The following is a 22878-nucleotide window of genomic DNA, read 5'->3' on the forward strand; positions in this document are numbered from 1 at the left end:
ACTTGAGAGGGTATGAGTGAGGAGAGGGTGAGAAGTGGCTAAAAAAATAGGGAAAATAAAGTGTAGCACTATCACTAGAGATAGAGAATGGTTTCTATTTGAACCCTATTCCATGTTGAGAATTGAAGAAGTCGGATGTGGAAGCAATCCAAAAGCATATTAGATCTTCTTCATACGTGTTCTCTTCTTTAAGGCTGGTGGTACTTCCTTTATATTAACCCTATGATGATTTCTTTCAGGTGCTATCTATTCCACTTCCCGAAATTCCTTTCAAGTGTGTGCTCGTACCTGAGCTCAAAGACGAACTCGTCTTTTCTGCCCTATCAGATCCACCCTGGAAAAGCATTGAAAAATGATGAATCTTTCTTTTTGCCAAATTCCTTTGGACTTGAGAAAGGTGTGGAGGATCGAAAAGCTTACCCTGTTGAACGGCTGTTTTGTTTGAGAAATTATATGGTGGCCGACCGTGAAGTCCCGTCAACTCTTACATCTGGAAATATTACAGTTTTCCAAACCTTGGAAAATTATCTCTCCATGGAAAAAATATTCAATGTTGCCAAACACACAGTAAGACAAGCTCGTGTATAAAAATAGGGATATGATTGTCATTTTGTTAAAGAGATATGGCTATTTTGTCATAAAACGATACTCAACAAAGGCATCTTTGGCAAAGTGACGTGCATAAATCAATCACACAGCAAGGGCACCAAATTGGTTTACGTAAGGAAAGATGAGACTTTTCTCGAATGTCCTATCCTCTTTAGAATTTTGTTTATTATGAAGTACCTATAAAGCCCGTACTCATATCAAACTTTTCTCGTAAACCCTTATTTATCTTTCTCCTCCTTTTCGTCCCAGTGCACAAGACTACTCTCTTTATTTTCTGTTTGTTTTTCAGTGTTTCCAAAGATTTCTTTGATAAACAATTGTTAGATAGACTGAGAACAAAACCGGTTTTGGTGGGTTTAATTCTTTGTGTTAAGATGTTGACTAATAGGCCATGATGTTCCTCATGCAAACATCAGAGGAAGAAGTGTGAGTTGAATTGCCTATTGGCTCCATACTTCCCAGCAGATAAGAGCGAAGAGTTCAAGCAGGCGTACAAAGTATTCGGCGTGAGTAACATTTCAAAGATGATAAAGAACATCGATATATAGAAGAGGAGCGATCTAACGTGGTCCAGACGATTGTCAATTATATCTATGTTAATTGATGTTCATTTATTGTGATTCTTTCTGCATTCTCTTAACTGATTCAGCCTGTCAAAGTGATAAGTAAAATATGTATGTTGCCTGAAAAGAGTCCATTATTCCTACTGTAATTGCTTTGCTTCTTGTGTCTAGGTACAAAAGATTTTGTGGCTGAGTATTCTCTTAACTTAAATGGATGCTTTGGCGGAGTGTGGTTTTCTTTCTGGAATCTTAAAGATTTGTATGTGCTCTATGCTTTACCTAGTCTATAGAATGATGTTCTAGAAGAAGGGCTGGAGCATTCTCCCGAATCCCGATTTATTTGTTATTGAAGGTTTTAAAGTGACATGATCGTGGCATTGTTTCCATCAGTAACAATGTCAAGGAACTACTACAAGTGAGACAATGGCGATCAGAATATCAGACATTGTAAACATGGTTCTTTTATCTGGTTTACTAGTAAATGATGGTTCAATGCCAATATTAGCATCTACATTGGATTCACTTCTCGGTCTTTTATCTGGTTTACTAGTAAAAAATGCATGTGCGACTTAGGAATTTTATAAAATATATAATTCAGTTTCGATGTAAACAAAACTTATTTTGTGGAAATATTCATTTTTTCAACCAATTAAAATGTTGGGGATTGAGCCTCTAGCTAAATGGTCTAAGTCTTTGTTATTCGGCTCAAAGGGACCTACCAAAAAGTACAACTTGTGCACAACTGAACAGTTTTTTCAAGCAGAAATAGATCATATTCACAATCGTGTGTACGAAGATAAGTTCATCGTAAAAGTTGCCCACTTCCAACTTTTTGGGATGTTTCAATAATTCCCATATCCAATATGGCGTGTTTAGTCATGAAGTACGGATACCATCTAAAGAGGAACTTTGCCAAGTTATTTTAATTTATCAGGCATGTTTAGTCATGAAGCACCAACACTATCTGACGAGGAACTTTGTGTTATATATTATAAATTATTATATTACTAATAATGTAATTGGTGTTATTAATTATATTATATTACAATAATATATTTTGAAGGGAAAAAACAAAGTTTTTGAGACTTGTGCAAGTTCTCTCCATTAATTTGAAGGAAAAATTAAAGTCTTGAAAGTTGTGCAAAGTTCCCTCCATCTTTTTCGTTTGGAATATTTGCAAATGCTTTGGTGGGAAGTATTTGAAATTTGGAGAATCCCAAATGGAGATTTCGGTTTCAAACCCCTCACTCCTTCATCTATAAATAAGAGATAGTTTCTCTCATCTCATTCAAGTTCTTTGGAGCTCTTTCTCTTTTAGAGAGCACCATGAAAGAACTTCAAGTAATAATAATTATTAATGAGCAAAAGGATTAGACGCTTGAGCGTTATTTGGTTTGGAACGCTTGAGTAGTTCTGAGCGTTTCCATTGGACGCTGGAATGGGCCCACAAAAAATGAAACAGAGGTGAGAAAAAAAAAAACAAACCAAAATATTCGAGCCTCTGTTTTCTTCTCTCGTTTCTCCAGCGAGAAAACGTGAGAAAAAACCTCTAAGACGTCTCAGATCTCTCTCAAGCTCCGTCGTTGTTCTTCCTTCTCCGGGCGCCACCTCCTTCCCGACGGGCGCCACCTCCTTCTACGACGCACAGGTATGTGTTATCAATATTTTTTTTTTGTTTTTTTTTGTTTCTACTAGAAAGGGGTTTTGATTCGAGGGGTTTTCGAACCAAATACGGCAGACGTCTCAGATCTCTCTCAAGCTCCGTCACCTCCTTCCCGACGGGCGCCACCTCCTTCTCCGACGCACAGGTATGTGTTGTCAATTATATTTTTTTCGTTTTTTTTATTTTTCCGAGAAAGGGGTTTTTGATTCAAGGGGTTTTTTTTATTTTTCTCCTCTTCGACGGACAGACAGAAAGAGGAGAAAAATAAGATGAGATATTTTGTGAAGGGGTTTTGATTTCAGCTGCTCGTATAATGCTATTCTAGGGTTTTTTTTTTTTTTTTTTGCATGTAAAATTATTTGGACTTTATTGGTGTGCTTTATTTTGATTGTTTGAGTCTGATGTATAAATCCATTGGTGCTGATTGTTGGAAAATGAGATTCGTCACATTTTTTTTCTGAACACAGTTAAAAAGTATGTGAACTTATATCATATTTGTAAATTTTTATCATCATTATATGGACCACTGCTGATTACAGTTAATGATTTACATGCAAGTGTGTTCCCTAAGTAATCCTCAAACTTCCATGTTTTTAGGTACCTAGAATGTATCCAACTTCTTCGCAACTATGTGGAGTGCCTATTGAGCGAGTTGATGGTAGACCCTGGGGTTTGGTTGATGACGCTTTGTCACAAGCATGCAGCGTGGGTATTGAAGAAGTTGATGCTTATGGTTTGCTTATGGTTGATGATGGTGTTAATTTGGATGAAGATAATCTTGAATGGGCAGGGACGGATGTGAATGACAGAGATGAGGTCGGCAGTGGTACATTCAGTACACCCAAAAAGGTTGATGGTGAGAAGGGTGTTGTGAGTATGCCTTTTGTGGGACAAGTATTTGATAGATGGGAATCTGCCTATGATTTTTACAATGCTTATGGGCTGGCCACTGGCTTTGGGGTACGGAAATCCAGTACAATGACTTCAATGAAGTCAAAGACAAAGCTGGTCATATCGAGGAAGTTTGTATGTGACAGAGAGGAGGTGAAAAGGGATATGGGCAAGGTAGATAATGTCAAGGAAATGAGGGAGCGTCGTGCTGTGAGACTAGATTGTAAAGGTAAGATGGTCATCAAACTTAGAGATGAGAAGTGGGTAGTGAAGACTTTTGAAGACATCCATTCTCACGAGCTGACCTCCCCACTGAAAACCAAAATGCTTCGTTCCCATAACCGATTTCATAAGGCCTCTGCGAGGGAGGGAAGCGACCTAGAACTAACATGTTGCTAACGGATCTGGAGATAGTCAGGGCCCAAAATCAAGAAACCGAACCACCCACAACTCTTCCTGACGCTTTTTGAGAACCTCAGGATCAACCTTAAAGGGAAACAATAAGTCAAGCTCCTGACAGAGTGCAAGGTAGTCACTGTAGTGGGATCCTACAGGTTTGTCTCCTCGCTCAAGACCAACCAATCTGAAAAACGATCACAGATACGATTCAGATTATCCACTGCTAAATACATCGTAGCCACACTCTCCCAGATTTCCTTTGAGGACTGCAGATACGTCATGGACATAGCGATATGGGGTACCATACAGCCCTATAGAAAGGAGCGAACTACAGCATCATCCTCACGCCACTGATCATATGTCGAATCGGTGCTAATCGGAGGAGAGCGCTCAAGAAAACTGATTTTTCTACGGCCAAGTAGATAAGTGTAGACCTCCATCTTCTACGGGGGTAATTTGTCCCATTCAATTTTATTGAAGTCATCTGAAGGGGAGGCTCAATACAGGAATAGCTAGACTAAGCAGTATACGACGAAGAACGGTCCTCATCAACCTTGAGAGTAGAAAGTTGCTGAGCGGAGGGCTCCACAGAACCATAACAACAACCGACAATTAGAACAACCAACAAGTATACCCCAATCACTACCGAAAATAAATAAGTAAAAAACTCCACAAGGCACCCAACAACCGATTGCAATGCCATAGGAGCACTAACAACAAACACCATGAGGCAACAACACCTCAGCCAACAAACAAAAGAAGACGATCACCAACCATAACCACCACAGCACCCACAAGGCGAAACAACCAAAAGGAGGCTATAACACACGTAGCCAAGCATCCATAAGTAAATCACCACAATTGCGCCAATACAACCACCTACAATTCATGTAATAGATGAACCATCCTACCTCATCAAACCACCAACGACAACAACTAAGGTGCTGATTTTAGATCATGGATGACAGAACGAACCACGGATAGCACGAACCACAAGTTTCGTAATAAAAAGATAAGATATCATTTAGATCATGTGTAAAATGGACCTAAGGATCGGAATCACAAACGAGGAAGAAAGACAAGAAAAAAGGGTTTAGGGCAAGGAGAAAAGGGACCGAAGGTGCTGATTTTTTAATAGGACAAAAACTAGGGTTTTGTGAATAAGACAAAAAAAATTTAGGAAAATGATTGGGCGAAAATAAAGAGTATGGGGTATGGGGAGTTTTGGTTAAAGTTTGGGTTGGAAACCCTAAACGGTTAGGGCTGAAATAAAAAACCCAATAAAATTTGAAAAAAAGAGGCAAGAAGAATATAGAATCTTTGTTGTTGATGTGGATCTGTCACACCATCCGCTCTGATACCATGTTAGAGATCTACATGATGGTGGGTGAGAAATAGAAGGAAGGGAAAAGAAGTATGAGAGATAGAGAAACGATGGAGGAAAAAGAGGCGTCTGAGAGAGAGAATGCGTTAAGCAATCTCCCCCTTACGCAACACACACACACACACACACACACATATATATATATATATATATGAGAAAAGTGTTGGTGAGCTTAAGCGCCCCAATCACATGGTCCCACATTTTCTGTGGTGATCCAAACCATTCATTTGCAAGGCCCTATCATAGGTAGGGTGTGTACCAAAAATCAGCTCCATAGGATCATCCTAACCCCTCCATTTGTGGAGGACAAAAATGGGCAGATTTGTGGGCAAATAATGTCTGTCCATTTTGACCTCCACAAATGGATGGGTTAGGATGATCCTATGGAGCTGATTTTTGGTACACACCCCATCTATGTAAGGGCCTTTCAAATGAATGCTTTGGATCATCCTAACAAAGTAGGCCCCAATGTGATTGGGCGCTTAAGCTCACCATAAGTTTGGTGAGCTTAAGCTCGCCAACACTTTCCTCTATATATATATATATATATATATATATATATATATCTATATATATATATATATATATATATATATATATATATAAAGGGTTCCTGGTAATGTTAGCAGGTAAGCTTACCTGCTAACGTTAGTGTAAAACAAGGGGGGCCCACATTGTTGGGGGGATCCAAAGCATTCATTTGAAAGGTCTTTTCATGGATAGGGTGTCCACAAAAAATCAGCTCCATTGGATCATCTTAGGGTGTCCATTTGTGGGGTGAAAAAATGGGCAGATTAGTGGACAAACAATATCTGTCCATTTTCACCCCCACAAATGGACATCCTATGATGATCCAATGAAGCTGATTTTTGGTACACACCCCATCCATGATGGCGCCTTTCAAATGAATGCTTAGGATCAGCCCAACAATGTGGCCCACCCTTGTTTTACGCTAACGTTAGCAGCTAAGCTAGCTGCTGACGTTAGCAGTAACCCTTTCCTCTCTCTCTCTCTCTCTCTCTATATATATATATATATATATATATATATATATATATATATATAGGGAAAACTGTTAGGGAAAACTGTTCGTGAGCTTGAGCTCATATAGCTTATATGAGCTAGAGTGCCAGAAACACATAGGTCCCACATTTTTTGGGGTGATTAAATGCATTCATTTGGAAGGCCTTTATATAGATAGGGTGTGTACCAAAAATCAGGTCCATACGATCATCGTAACCCATCCAAAAGTGGAGGGAAAAATGGACAGACACTGTTTGTCGACAAATCTGCCCTTTTTTCCCTCACTTTTGGAGGGGTTAGGATAATCCAATGGACCTGATTTTTGAAACACACCCTATCTATGATGGGGCCTTGCAAATGAATATATATATATATATATATATATATATATATATATATATATATATATATATATATATATATATATATATATATATAGAGAGAGAGAGAGAGAGAGAGAGAGCGGTTTCTACACACGTCACATGTGTAGATAAGTTATCTACACACTAGCTTAAAATACAGTGGAGGCCCACATTGTTTGGGTGATCGAAATCATTCATTTGATTGGCCCTCTCATAGATAGGGTGTCCACAAAAAATCAGCTCCATAGGATCATCCTAACCCTTCGAACCGTGGAGGCAAAAAATGGACAGATTTGTGAAGGTTTATATACACGTCCATTTTACCTCCACAAATCCTAGGGTTGGGATGATCCTATGGAGCTGATTTTTTATGGACACTCTATCTATGTGAGGGACAATCAAATGAATGGTTTGGATCACCCAAACAATATGCCCTCCATTGTATTTTAAGCTAGTGTGTAGATAACTTATCTACACATGTGTGTAGAAAGAGTGTCCACAAAAAAATCAGATCCATAAGATCATCCTAACCATTCGAACTGTGGAGGCAAAAAATGGACTAATTTGTGAAGGTTTAAAGACATCCATTTTACCTCCACAAATCGTAGGGTTGGGATGATCCTATGGATCTGATTTTTTGTAGACATCCTATCTACGTGAGGGCCTTTAAAATGGATGGCTTTGAGCACCCAAACAATGTGGGCCCCCACTGTATTTTAAGCTAGTGTGTAGATAACTCTCTACACATATGTGTAAGAACCGTTTTCTCATATATATATATATATATATATATATATATATATATATAGGAGGAAAGGGTTCCTGCTAACGTCAGGTAAGCTTACCTACTAACGTTAGCGTAAAACAAGGTGGGCCCACATTGTTGGGGGGTCCAAAGCATTCATTTGGAAGGCCCTTTCATGAATAGGGTGTTCACAAAAAATCGGCTCCATTAGATCATCTTAGGGTGTCCATTTGTGGGGTGAAAAAATGGGCAGATTAGTGGACAAACAATATCTGTCCATTTTCACCCCCACAAAAGGACATCCTATGATGATCCAATGAAGCTGATTTTTGGTACACACCCCATCCATGATGGAGCCTTTCAAATGAATGCTTAGGATCAGCCCAACAATGTGGCCCACCCTTGTTTTATGCTAACGTTAGCAGGAACCCTTTCCTCATATATATATATAGCAGAAGAGAAAAGAAGAGAATTTTTTGAATTTTTTCAAAATTCTATGAGAAGTACACATCACTTTTTTTAACAAATGCACTCATTCAACTCACATATTTTCAATCCTACCCCCTCCTTTATGCTTTTTAACAAAGGCACCCATTAAAGCCACATAATTTCAATCTTACCCCCCTCCTTTATGGGTTTTTAATAAAAAATCAATAGGGTGATCTTAACCATCCGATTTAAGAGGAATTATGGAGTTTTTTTGCTAGTATATATACTAGCAAAAAACTCGTGCGATGCACGGGCCGACAAAGAACTGTACGGACCACATCATAGGTTGATCCAAACCGTCCATGTGATGGAACACAACATAAATAGGTTGTGCCCGTAAAATCATTTCCATAGGCTGATCCTAGCACTCCAATCTATAGAGGTTTCCATAATTCCTCTTAAATCAGATGGTTAAGATCACCCTATGGACTTTTTATTAAAAAACCATAAAGGAGGGGGGTAAGATTGAAATTATATGGCTTTAATGGGTGCCTTTGTTAAAAAGCATAAAGGAGGGGGTAGGAATGGAAATATGTGAGTTGAATGGGTGCATTTACGCTCGAGCATACCAAGCTTATGGTACGCTCGAGTGCCCAATCACATGTGGGCCCACTTTCTTAGGATGATCCAAAGCATTCATTTGAAAGGCCCTATCATAGATAGGGTGTGTACCAAAAATCAGCTCCATAGGATCATCCTAACCCATCCATTTGTGGAGGGCAAAATGGATAGACCACAAATCTGCCCATTTTTGCCCTCCACTTTTGGAGGGGTTAGGATGATTCAATGGAGCTGATTTTTGGTACACACCCTATCTATGATAGGGCCTTGCAAATGAATGCTTTGGATCACCACAAAAAATGTGGGACCCATGTGATTGGGGCACTCGAGCGTACCATAAGCTTGGTACGCTCAAGCGTACAATCCGTTTCCTCATATATATATATATATATATATATATATATATATATGAGAAAAGTGTTCCTACTCAGATAGCTTATTTGAGCAGCTGCTTCAAAAACTCATGTGACCCCACATTTTTGAGGTGATCCAAAGCATTCATTTGGGAGGCCCTTCCATGGATAGGGTGTGTACCAAAAATGTGCCCTTTAGGATCATCCTAACCCTGCCATTTGTGGAGGGAAAAAATGGTCAGAAACAGTGTCCGTCCATTTTCCCCTCCACCTTTGATTGGGTTAGGATAAAAATACAACCTAAAATAGAAATAGCATGTCTTCAATAGTCCCATAAAAAATCTAACGACTAAGATGATGGCCGGTTCACATCAAGATTATTGCTGATCCACCATTTCTTCAGCTTCATAGGTTGCTCATTTCCAGCCACCCATTATCAGACTTAAGAGGTGAGGACCAACTTCAGATGCCTAGGATTGATTGGGATTTCATATTTATTTTAGAATCCTTTGGCCGTGAAGTTGGATGTTTAGGCCATGTTTGGCAGCCATGAAAGTTTTGTCCCTGGAATGTTGGTTTATCAACTGGTGGGAGGGAATAAGGAGGGTGGGAGACGGAGAGAATTGAGAGGGCATGAGCGAGGAGAGGGTGAGAAGTGGCTAAGAAAGGGAAAAGAAAAATTCTATTCAAAATTGAGTTTTATTTTTCCTTATTTTCCTGTCACTTCACAGCATCTCCTTAAGCCCTCATGTTTGCCAAACATGGTATTACTATTTGTCTATTTTTGTGTTGTCTGCCAAATCGTCCTTTATTTCTAATCAACTCTACTATGTTTATTTTTTTAATCTACTATCTTAATTAAGCAGCTTGTGTTTCTTGACCCATATTTTAAGGAGTTACTTGAAATCTCAATAATCTAACAGTGATTTTTAACCATTTGGATTTTCAGGCCTTGTTGTTTACATCTTTGTAGATTGCTTATCAGAACGAAGGAGATGGGAGCTGTACAGATGATGCCGTGTATTCTGATAAAGTCTCGAACTACCATCTCATATGCTCAACAAAAAGGACTTGGTCTTTTACTGTATGAATGCATGTTTAATTCCATATGTGATAAAATATCTAAATTTATTTCTCCAGATAGGTACATCCAACATGAAAATGGGAATCACTGGTAAATTCTCATTATTGCCTGTGTTCTTTCATTAACATTGCCTGTGTTCTTTCATAAACAGATGATTAGGGCTCACATTGCTCTTGTAACAAATTGAATCAGATGAGAGACAATTGAAAACAAATTGAATCAAATGCTTCATTTTGTTCTTAATTTTTCTAGCATTGGACATTTCTTTTATGTGAAAACATGTGAATCAGAGACACGACAGCACAAATCAAGATGCAGAGTCAACCTCCAAGGCGGTATTTGTATCCCGTTTTAAGCTTCACAATGGGAAAAACCTGTCAGGAAGAAATCTCGTGCCTCATTTGGGTAATAATTTTTGATTTAGCACATGTATCTGTTGTTATTGATTCATGTCTATCATTTGTTATGATTGTGTAGCAAACTTATAGGGTCTGTCTAGTTGCACAATATATGGGTTTGCTAGGTGTTTTGGTTGGTTTTGGAGTGCCACGTTATATATACTAGTGGTGGGTGCTTGGTTGCATGTTTTGATTCAAACTACTAGGATCATCTGAGGTGGTTCGCTACAGATCAAATAAAAGAAAACAAAAAATTAAGGGAGAGTCCGAGTCTGATCACACCTATGTGGGCCAATTTATCTGCCTATATGTTAGCGGATCTCTAAACATGTCAAAACCTTACTTGTTGGTCTTCTATCTGTTTCAGAATATCCTCAATGGTATAAGTATTGGCTAACCTCCAAGGGAAGTTAGTCTATAAGTTTAGCCAACTAATTTCATTTCTAGAATCTCCCACAATAAGCTGGTCTAAATTCCCGAGTTCAATTTAGTGAATTTCAGTCAAAGCTACATGCACCTTAGCATTCGTCGCATCTGTCACACCAAGTAGACCTAAGTACGCTTTTTTAGGAGGCTTTCTGACCTGAGAATGAGACTCCCCACCCACTCATATTTGGACCTAGGTTTCGTAAACTGGATCCGCCAAAGTTCATCTTGATGAAACTTGAGGGAGGGGCTTCCTTCTAGAGACCTCGTACTTGTATGAATGAAATTTCTTCGACCCAAGATCTTCTCATAGATGATTAAGATACCCCACTAAAAAAATATAGACAACCCACTTAAGTGCAATCTCCTTAAACTTCCTTTGCAAGGTCAAGACTGATGCAGATGTAATTGTGTGAAAGCACACGCTCTTGAGTTGCGAGATGTGGTTTCAACCACTAGCTCAGTTAATACACAAGTCTAGGGAAGGATAAGCTTCTTTGAGGAAGTCTATCGAACACCCTATGCAGCATCAATTTTCAATAACGATTTTATTCTAGAAGATATCAACCGGTAACAATCGTTTAGGTCTTGGATATTGTTTGAATAAAATCACCGAAACCACTAAGCTCTAAAGATAAACTCCAAGGTCAGATTTGAAGAATACAAACTTCCTGGACATTTCACTACCCATAGCTCAATTGGAGACATATCATGTCCAGTTTTGGTTCTGTTACAACCAAAAGGCTTCATGTGATGATCTGAATCGTCCAATTCATGCCTAGGGTAAGCCGAATGCCTTATGGAGTGAAATTAATTCACTTTGGGTTCCATACATGAAAAGCTTAATCCCATGACCAACTGTTAGTGGAAATTTGAGTGACCCTTTACAATTCATTTCGTTATGTCCAAAGGAGACATTTAAATTAAGGTTGCTTCCCTTAAACAAAAGGCTAGGGATTCGGTTATCTTCAAGACAGTTTACATATTTTTGAAGCAAAGTCTTAGCATTAACAAGAAGATTCTCTTAAAGCGTAGAGAGATGTGAAACAAAGTGGATGAAATGAAATGAAAACTTAGAGTTACATAGGGCTGTTGAGGTGAAAAAATAGTAACAGTGACTTTGTGTTGGATTAAAATCCAATGCAAAGGAACTTTAGGGATTGTTGTAGATGAGGACACAAACACAAAGGGTGGTTGCTATACCGAGGTTCGATACATACAAAAGAAGAGGAAAATCACACCTTGAAAGAGAACCAAACTAGTCTCACATCCAATCTTCGATTGAGGGAAGAAAGACCAACTATGGTCTCTCGTCCAAAAGGGAATGTTTGGAACCATTAAAAAAAATCATGGAATCCATGTTTTTGGACGTCGCGCGATTCCATGGAATTTTGTTTACATGCTTTTCTTAAATTGGTGTTGTTATCCTTCAAAAACAAGGAGCACAAATCTACATAGAACTCAAGTGCCTTATGCCCACGTGTCAAAGCTTGTGTTAGAGAACTTCAAAAATTGTTATTTTCAAGGAGAGGATCAGTTTACAATTTTTCCTTCGAAAATTGGTGTTGTTATTCTTCGAAAATTTCAGAAAAGCATGGGTCATGCTTACAATTTCTTCATTTTTGTGTTACCCATTGGTAATTTTTCCGAAAATAAATTGTATTTTGACTAGGGGAAACCTTTTTTTTTTACAGTCCTCACCTAGTGGTCACTAGCCCTACTGTCCTCACCGTTTATGGGGGTCGGACGTGGCATGGGGAAATCCTTCAGTTCTCCTTGATTTATCTGTGGGCGGTCACTTTCCAGATGGAGTCTTAGGGGCCATCTATATGGCGGAAAAAAGTTTCTTAGGAAAAATGTTTCCTAGAAAATGAGTTCTCCAGTTTACAGCTAAATCATTTTATATGTATTTTCTTTTGTTCAAAATCGAAAATTTCCTACCTTTTTTTAAGAAAATATCATCCCTACTAGACGCGGACTTGTTTTTTCCCTTGAATTTTTCCTCGGATCAAAGCTCATAATAGTTTATTTTCTTTCTTGGAGGTAAGAAGTGTGGATTTAAAAAAAAAAAAAATGGGAAATGATATCAGGACTTGTTTTTTCCCTTGAATTTTTCCTCGGATCAAGGCCCATAATAGTTCATTTTCTTTTCTTGCGGGTAGGAAGTATGGATTTTATTAAAAAAAATTGAAATGATATCAGCACTTTTTTTCCCTTTGAATTTTTCCTGAGATCAAGGTCCCCATAAGAGTTCATTTTCTTTTCTTGGGGGTAAGAAATATGGATTTTATAAAAAAAAAAGGGAAATGATATCAGCATGGTGTTTCGATTAAAGTCCTTGTTTATCAATACAGGTATGTGTTTGGTTTATGCTTGTTTCGACTTTTATCAAAACACATAACCATGTTTTAATAATTGCACAAATCCAGCTAATCTTTTCTTTCATTATTAGGGAATTGCTAGCATACATCGGAAAAGGCATTTCACGGCCGGTGTGTTGCATGTCAGACCCACCACCTCGTGAATGGAACAAAAGCTGTTGTCTCCATTCACGAGGTGGCTGGTCTGACATGGATAGACCAGCCTCAAAATGCCTTTTGCGATTTACCCTAGCAAATCCCTTGTTATTATTGGCTCGTGAGAGGTTTTTGGGAACTTTAATAACTTTTGACACCTCTTTAAATAATAAAAGACAAGATGAAATCGTGCATATATCAAAACATGGTTACAAATCCTGCACCATACAAATTCTGGAGGCAGAGGCAGTTTAGAAAGTGTTCACATGAAATGAATATAATTAAATCTGTTCATCTCGTGGATCCTCCCTTGATGGTAGTAATACCCAGAAGTTACCCAAATCAGACAATCCTAACCACCCGATCACTATTTGAATGGTTGGGTTCTTCTGGATCAAAATACAGACATCCTTATGGCGGCGCCACATATGAACAATCTAAATTGTGCAAACATAGTGTTTTGGGCCCAATAATGCCCCAGCAGGCAGTAGGATAGCAACATTGATATCACAGATTCAACCCGAAGTTGGCCTAAAAACTTGTTATGATCTTTAGAACAGGTAATCTCTGTCGAAACACCAACAGTAGGCAATGAGCTGAAGACGTGATCCAGGCCATCACAAATTACAAAAATACTGGAGGCCTACTTGGACAGACATTCAATAGCAAACAAGGAATCCGGAGCTGTGAAAACTACTAGAAATCCCCCTAGATGAAAACGTATCTACAAGAATCCCCACAAAATTTTCTTAATTTCCAATAGCACATCAATCGCTTTTAATTTTTTTTCTTTTATCCATTTAACCCCTTAGTTCTAGATAACTTAGAAATCCCTAAAATCTCTCACCTCACTAAAATCTCTCTCTTAAAAGCAACATGTCTCTTGTAGGATTTTATATGGTGTAAGCCGGTATAGTCCATTATTTTTCAAAAAGTATTGTATGTACCACACTGTAAGATGATGCGAACCATCCATTTGATGGGCACAGGCCGGGAAATCATTTCCATAATATAATCCCAACCCTCTGATCTGACAGTTGGGATCATCCTATGAAAGTGATTTTTGCGCCACAATCTATTTACATTGTGGCTCATCAAATGGATGGTTTGGATCATACAACGGTGTGCCCATCAAATAGACAGTTGCATGATACTATGGTGTACCCATCGAATGAACGGTTTGGATCATCCAAAGGTGTGGTCCGTACAGTACTTTTTGAATAATAATGGTCTGTTCTAACTTACACCATCTTGCCTTTATTTGTGTGTGTGAGAGAGAGATTTTCAAAGGATTTAATGTTGCTGCCCGTTTGGATGCCGAGAAGATTTTGATTTGGATTTCTCACATTTGGGCATCCCTTTCTGCATTGTAATTTGGATAGGATCAAATTCTTGGATTTCTAATTCAGCAACTGACAGTGCAAAAAATCAGATGTCTAAATATGTTGAGGAAATAAGAAATTGGAAATTCATAGACCTGGCAGTTTCCTTCACCCTCCAAGTCCCTTTGCCACTTAAGACATATGAGGAAAACGTGGCAGTGTATTCCAGCTCAAAATAGAGACAACGCATGGAGTCCAAATCTCTCATTCATATTTTTAGAAATCCACAAACTAACTTATCTTCTTTTTTTATTATTTGTTTATGTAAATTTAAGATATTGTTTTTTTCAGTATATGCACCGGTGAGCTTTATGGAAGTTATGGTGCCACAGCTTATAGAGTTCATGGTATGATCAAAACATCCTAGAGCCCACTTCGTTAAGATGATCGAAACTCTTCATTCGTTGGGCCAGAGGGTATATAGACTGTCCCTCGTAAATCATCTTCATGGTATGATCTAATCCTCCGAACTGGGTGCTAAGACCTCCCTCGAGCCCTTGGCCTCTTCTCTTAACATGTGAGTTAAAACCATACCTGCCAACCACCATTAATTGATAAAACTTCTTCTTTTCATTCTATAATCTTCTGCCACACTTCACTTCTAATCGGACAAAGCTAAACGGGGTATTTTTAGTAACCCCACAAATTTAATGATTTATCTTCTTTACCAACTTCCTATTCTCTTTTAATCAGTACGGTCTAATTTTGACCGTGTGGAACAACCCACAATGCTATAACATCCCTCAAGCCCTTGTCCTCTTCTCTTAATATGTGAGGTAAAACCCTACCTAACAATTGTTAGGCCTAAAATCCGTAACAGATACGGCAGTGACGTCAGAGCTGAGCTGGACGACCCGATGACCCGAAGTGAAGGAGCTGAGTCCTGCACAAGAGCAAACGAGGTCAGAAGACCAACCCGGAGTCGTTACTCCGAACAGGCCCTTCGACACTCAAGTCAGTACGAGCAGGAGTGCAGAGTCAGTTTTAAGAGTGGTGGTTGAGAAGTTCTTACCCTCCTGTCTGAGCCCTGAAAGGTCTTTTATAGAGGGAAACCTGGGGTGGTTGGATTACCTACCCCAGGACAGGTGTCGGCCTTTTACAGGTTTAAGTCTACCTAATCTTAGGTAATTACCAGACTACCCCTGGGCCGAAGCTGGATTGGTGGTGGGCCATCTTGGGGCCACGTGTCGACAGCTAATTAGCTGCTGTTTTTCATACCCCATCACTTGCCCCCCAGTTCTCCAAGTCATTGTAGTGATTTGGGGAAGTGTGATGAGTTATATTCCTGAACGGGGGGAGTCTGTCCGGCCTAGGGAGTCTGTCCGAAAATTCTGCCTGTCCGGCCTGGAAATCAGTCCGGAAATTCTGTCTGTCCGGCCTGGAAATCAGTCCGGAAATTCTGTCTGTCCGGCCTAGGAATCAGTCCGGAAATTCTGTCTGCCCGGCCAGGAAATCAGTCCGGAAATTTTGTCTGTCCGGCCAGGAAATCAGTCCGGAAATTTTGTCTGTCCGGCTTGGAAATTGGTTAGGAAATTTTGTCTGTCCGGCCAGGAAATCAGTCCAGAAATTCTGTCTGTCCGGCCAGGAAATCAGTCCGGAAATTTTGTAGCCGGACATATTTTTGTCGCGTAGTGGATGTATTTAATCCATTTTAGGGACTGCTGGGGATGTATTTTGACTATTCGATCTCACCAATTAAATAACTAACTTGCTTTTAAATTAGAGAAAACGGTTCCTACAAATATGTGTAGAGAGTTGTTCTCTACACGCTAGCTTAAAATACAGTGGGGGCCCACATTGTTTGGGTGATCCAAGCCATCCATTTTAAAGGCCCTCACATAGATAGGATATCTACAAAAAATCAGATCCATAGGATCATCCCAACCCTACGATTTGTGGAGGTAAAATGGATGTCTTTAAACCTTCAAAAATTAGTCCAATTTTTGCCTCCACAGTTCGAATGGTTAGGATGATCCTCTGGATCTGATTTTTTGTGGACACCCTATCTATGTGAGGGCCTTAAAAATGAATGGTTTGGATCACCCAAATAATGTGGCCCCCACTGTATTTTAAGCTAGTGTGTAGATAACTTATCTACACGTGTGTAGGAACCATTTTCTCTTTAAATTATTGCAATTTCTACTTAATTTTGACCTTACCCTATTTTGAGCAGAGAAGCAATCACTTACCTGCCATTTGTTTGATAAAATGCCTTAAGGAGACAAAAACAACACATTGCCAAACATTTTATAAAATCAATGTATCTAATAACCCAAGATGCCATGGAATTCAATTATTTATTTTGGCATTGGTTATCCATAGTAAGTAATTAAGAGTCCACATGCTAGATAAGTATAATAATCTTATAAATAAATGTAGTGCACAAGCTAATCGGGTTTTCCCGAAGGTCATTAATTGTGATTATGTTTCTTTGCATTTTCATATGAATGAGGGTTTTCTCTCCATAATCCAACCACTACCAGCAGTTTTGAATTGACACTCTTTCACACTCTTTCTTGATGACATTCTACTTCAGCCTGCCAGCAATACCATTATGGCTACGCCACCTGCGTCCAAAACCATCTATTTTAGATCGAGGATTTATTTTGGCGCATCAAGTTATTAGACTATATGCACCGGTGAGCTTTATGGAAGTTATGGTGCCACAGCTTATAGAGTTCATGTATGATCAAAACATCCTAGAGCCCACTTCGTTAAGATGATCCAAGCTCTTCATTCATTGGGCCAGAGGGTATATAGACTGTCCCTCATAAATCATCTTCATGGTATGATCTAACCCTCTGAACTGGGTGCTAATACCTCCCTCGAGCCCTTGGCCTCTTCTCTTAACATGTGAGGTAAAACCATTCCTACCAACAACCATTAATTGATCAAACTTCTTCTTTTCATTCTATAATCTGCTGCCACACTTCACTTCTAATCAGACAAAGCTAAACGGGGTATTTTTAGTAACCCCACAAATTTAATGATTTATCTTCTTTACCAACTTCCTATTCTCTTTTAATCAGTACGGGTCTAATTTTGACCGTGTGGAGCAACCCACCATGCTATAACATCCCTCAAGCCCTTGGCCTCTTCTCTTAATATGTGAGGTAAAACCCTACCTACCAATTACCATTAATTGATTAATTTTCCTTTTCATTCTCTAATCTTTTCTTATCAGGTAGAGCCTGGGTTTTTTTTCCCAGAAACCCGACAAATTTAAAAAGTTTATCTTTCTGGGTGCTAATACCTCTCTCAAGCCCTTGGCCTCTTCTCTTAACATGTGAGGTAAACCCATACCTACCAATGACCATTGATTGATTAAACTCCATCTTTTCATTCTATAATCTTTTGTCACACTTCACTTCTAATCGGACAAAGCTAAACGGGGTAGTTTTAGTAACTCCACCAATTTAATGATTTATCTTCTTTACCAACTTCGTATTCTCTTTTAAGCAGTACGGGCTCAATTTTGACAGTGTGGAACAACCCACTAGGCTGTAACCTCTCTTATGCCATTTATTTATTAATTTTGAAGAGTTTTGGGCGAAAGTCATGTGAAATGGGAACATATATCTCCGAGAAGACGTCTACCTAATCATGCATGTCTCGGAGATGAATAATAAGCACACGCAAAATAAATGAAAGAAGTGTCACCTACGAGTAGCTAGGTTATGAGTGTCATGCCTAATTGGTGTCTAAGTTCTGGTGGGCAAACACATGCATGCTACAGCTAAAGGAATAAGGCCTGTACATGAAAGTGAGAAAACACAACACAACACATAACACAACTCGACTCCATACACGACTCGACATGACAAACCCTAGACTCTAATGTGAAATTTGACTCGGACCAAGATGGCCATCCATCCCGGCTGCTTAACGTATCCCGGCCTCGGAAAGAATCAGAGTCGACGTAGTTCGGTGACCTATTCTAAGCTACGATGCCTAACTGTGTCTAGACCATACTAGACTCAACACGAAACGACTCGACTCGTGTTTAAATTGTTTAAGTATTTTAGACACGCCTATATGCTCTAAACTAATGCAAATCAAAATAGTCTAATGCAGGTGGGCCCTACATCCTATGTGTAACTCGGCTGTATGTCCTAAGAAAAACACTGGGCTAACTAAGTGCTTCTTAGTCTAGCCATCGACTCGACTAAATGTCTAACCGACCACGATTCGATGCCTCTTAACTCTAGGGATACTCACACGACAAGACACACAAAGCATCAACATAACCAGGACAGACTCCTAACTCTAAGACACCCAAAAAATCTAGGGCAGACTCCTAACTCTAGGGGAAGATATTTTCGAAAATAGTTGTAAAAGATTCTTTTGAAGATTTTTTTGTATTTTTGGAAGGTTTGAAATGTTTATTTTTTAAGGCTTGACTGAACTTGGGATAAGAATCTCAAGCGGCCTACGTACCCTGTGGAAAGTGATCAAGCCAACGTAGTTCGGAACAGATTTTCCTAACTACTCCTAATGACTTATGACTTTTTAGAAATATTTTTGGATTTTCAGTTGTTTTTCAAGTGTTTTTGGTGTTTTTGACTCAAGATGACAGATTCCTATCATAATAAGGGTAGGACAAACTTTTAATATCCCGCAAAGGTTGAACATAATCCTATACTTTGCGGGGGTTGGACAGAATCCCATGACTCCGCAAAGGTTAGCCGAATGCCTTATGGAGTGAAATTAATTCATTATTAGGGAATTGCTAGCATACATCGGAAAAGGCATTTCACGGCCGGTGTGTTGCATGTCAGACCCACCACCTCGTGAATGGGACAAAAGCTGTGTTCTCCATTCACGAGGTGGCTGGTCTGACACGGATAGACCAGCCTCAAAATGCCTTTTGCGATGGACCCTAGCAAATCTCCTGTTATTATTGGCTCGTGAGAGGTTTTTGGGAACTTTAATAACCTTTGACACCTCTTTAAATAGTAAAAGACAAGATGAAATCGTGCACATATCAAAACATGGTTACAAATCCTTCACCATACAAATTCTGGAGGTGGCAGAGGCCGTTTAGAAAGTGTTCACATGAAATGAATATAATTAAATCTGTTCATCTCGTGGATCCTCCCTTGATGGTAGTAATACCCAGAAGTTACCCAAATCAGACAATCCTAACCACCCGATCACTATTTGAATGGTTGGGTTCTTCTGGATCAAAATACAGACATCCTTATGGTGGCAGCACATATGAACAATCTAAATTGTGCAAACATAGTGTTTTGGGCAAAATAATGCCCCAGCAGGCAGTAGGATAGCAACATTGATATCACAGATTCAACCCGAAGTTGGCCTAAAAACTTGTTATGATCTTTATTACCAATAAACTTGTTATGGTTGAAACAAGGGTGTAACTAAATAAACTTCAGATTCTTCATGTTCATTTGTACCCCTTTCATTCTATGCGATCCCTCTACAGAGGAAAGGTTAAGATCATCCTATTGAAATGATCTATGGAGTACGGACTATTAATGTTGGGGCACAACAAATGAACGGTTTGGATCATCCTATGAAGTTGGCCCCACTGTACTTTTTGAAAAGCACTAGACTTCACCTTACTATAACACATGTACAATCACTATTAGTATATAACTAGTCTATTACTCTATGCTTTCTAACAGTTTTGATCGGACGGATATGATTGTCCCGATCATTAAGTTGCAAATACTGGACCATCCACAGATGGGGCGGGGCCCCACTCGATCAATACCAACAGGCAACAGCTACTTAGAAAAGTGTGAAACGGGAAGAAGAGTGCCATTATTGAAACACACCATACTAATTCATATATTCTTCTTATCCATATCTACCCTTCTATCTAAACCATATTTACATTCCCATCCTCAAACCAAAACCCTAATTTCTCCAAACACCCAAAACCCTCATTCCCCTCTCCTCTCTCCTCACACTCTCCTCCCATTCTCGCAACGATTTCCTCCCAACTCGTCGGAAAAAACTCGTCCGATTCCTCAACTCGGGCCTCCGAAACCGAGCCCAAGACCTCCTGTAATCCGACAATCCGACGGCTGACAAGTCGCCGGAGATGGCGAACGGACGGATAGATTCCGGGCACGGAATCTAGCCGGAGAAGTAGAGTCATCAAACCCTAGTTCATTCGTAGCTTTTCACGGTTATCTCTACGGACGGTGTCGATTGTTTCCTGGCACTGGATCTGACGCTCGAATTGATCTGTGGTGGGGCCCAAACAAGGAATCCCGAGCTGTGAAAACTACTAGAAATCCCCTAGATAAAAACGTATCTACAAGAATCCCATCAAATTTTCTTAATTACCAATAGCACATCAATTGCTTTTACTATTTTTTCTTTTATCCATTTTACCTCTTAGTTCTAGACAAGGTTTAAAATTTCGGTTTCGATACCGGTTTCGGACCCATGAAATTCCGAAATTTCGGTACAAACTGAAACCACTATTTTATTCAATATTAAATTTCGGTCGAAATTTCGGTGAAATATTAAATTAATTTTAAAAGAACAGATTTTCTAGGTCAAATTTCGGAAAAACCGAAACTTCGGCCGAAATAAAATACCGTTTCGGTTTTTATTGATTTCGGTGTCGGTCTCCACCGAAATCCGAAATTTTGAATTTCGGTCGAAATTTAAAACCATGGTTCTAGATAACTTAGAAATCCATTAAATCTCTCACTTCACTAAAATCTCTCTCTTACGAAAGCAACGTGTCTCTTGTAAGATTTTATATGGTGTAAGCCGGTATAGTCCATTATTTTTCAAAAAGTATTGTACGTACCACGCTGTAGGATGATGCAACTGTCCATTTGATGGGCACACCGTTGTATGATCCAACCATCCATTTGATGGGCACAGGCCCAAAAACCATTTCCATAATATAATCCCAACCCTTTGATCTATACAGGAAGTGCATATTTTGGAAACTGCTATAGATCTGACAGTTGGGATCATCCTATGAAAGTGAGTTTTGCACCGCAATCTATTTACGTTGTGGCTCATCAAATGGATGGTTCGGATCATACAACTGTGTGCCTATCAAATGGACAGTTGCATGATACTATGGTGTGCCCATGGAATGAAGGGTTTGGATCATCCAAAGATGTGGTCGGTACAGTACCTTTTGAATAATAATGGTCTGTTCGAACTTACACCATCTTGCCTTTATCTGTGTGAGAGAGAGAGAGAGAGAGAGAGAGAGAGAGAGAGATTTTCAAAGGATTTAATGTCAGTGATGGAGAGATTTTAGGGGTTTCTAAGGGTAATATAATGAAGGGTATAATGGTTAAAAGAAAAAATAAAGAGCAATTTTAGACACAAAACAGTATCACTGGTAATTATGAAAATTTTGAGAGGATTGATATGTTTTAATGTAGGGGATTTCTAGTAGTTTTTCCTTTTATTATGAAAAATTTGAGGAGATTCGGATTTGGGACAGTCAAGCCCAGCTTAAAGACTTTAATACCGTTTTTATCCTTTCTTGTCCTGTTCCTCTGTCTCTCTTATGCTTTTACTCTTCAGCACATCGAAAACTTATAAATGCCCTCCAAGTCCCTTTGCCACTTAAGACATACGAGGAAAACGTGGCAGTGTATTCCAGCTCAAAATAGAGACAACGCATGGAATTCAATTATTTATTTTGGCATTGGTTATCCATAGTAAGTAATTAAGAGTCCACATGCTAGATAAGTATAATAATCTTATAAATAAATGTAGTGCACAAGCTAATCGGGTTTTCCCGAAGGACATTGATTGTGATTATGTTTCTTTGCATTTTCATATGAATGGGGGTTTTCTCTCTATAATCCAACCACTACCAGCAGTTTTGAATTGACACTCTTTCACACTCTTTCTTGATGATATTCTACTTCAGCCTGCCAGCAATACCATTATGGCTACACCACCTGCGTCCAAAACCATCTATTTTAGATCGAGGATTTATTTTGGCGCATCAAGTTATTAGACTAATGCACCGGTGAGCTTTATGGAAGTTATGGTGCCACAGCTTATAGAGTTCA

General features: G+C 39.1%; 1 protein-coding gene across 1 annotated transcript; it reads left to right on the top strand.

Moving 5' to 3' along the window:
* The first annotated feature begins 1595 nt into the window (after positions 1–1595).
* Positions 1596–4125, top strand: LOC143855838 (uncharacterized). Its single transcript, XM_077365891.1, has 3 exons — positions 1596–1713; positions 2868–2980; positions 3433–4125. The coding sequence occupies exons 1-3, from the start codon at positions 1596–1598 to the stop codon at positions 4123–4125; spliced, it is 924 nt and encodes a 307-aa protein (XP_077222006.1).
* Positions 4126–22878: the final 18753 nt, after the last annotated feature.

Source organism: Tasmannia lanceolata, unplaced genomic scaffold (assembly GCF_043159265.1).
Source record: "Tasmannia lanceolata isolate RefF3 unplaced genomic scaffold, GAP_Taslan_0.1 ptg000023l, whole genome shotgun sequence".
Classification (NCBI taxonomy): Eukaryota; Viridiplantae; Streptophyta; class Magnoliopsida; order Canellales; family Winteraceae; genus Tasmannia; species Tasmannia lanceolata.

Coding starts and splice junctions, on each gene's coding strand:
- LOC143855838 (XM_077365891.1), top strand. CDS start 1,596: ATGGCGATCAGAATATCAGACATTGTAAACATGGTTCTTTTATCTGGT. Junction 1,714..2,867: donor ACTTCTCGGTCTTTTATCTG/GTTTACTAGTAA, acceptor TGTTTCTACTAG/AAAGGGGTTTTGATTCGAGG. Junction 2,981..3,432: donor CCTCCTTCTCCGACGCACAG/GTATGTGTTGTC, acceptor CCATGTTTTTAG/GTACCTAGAATGTATCCAAC.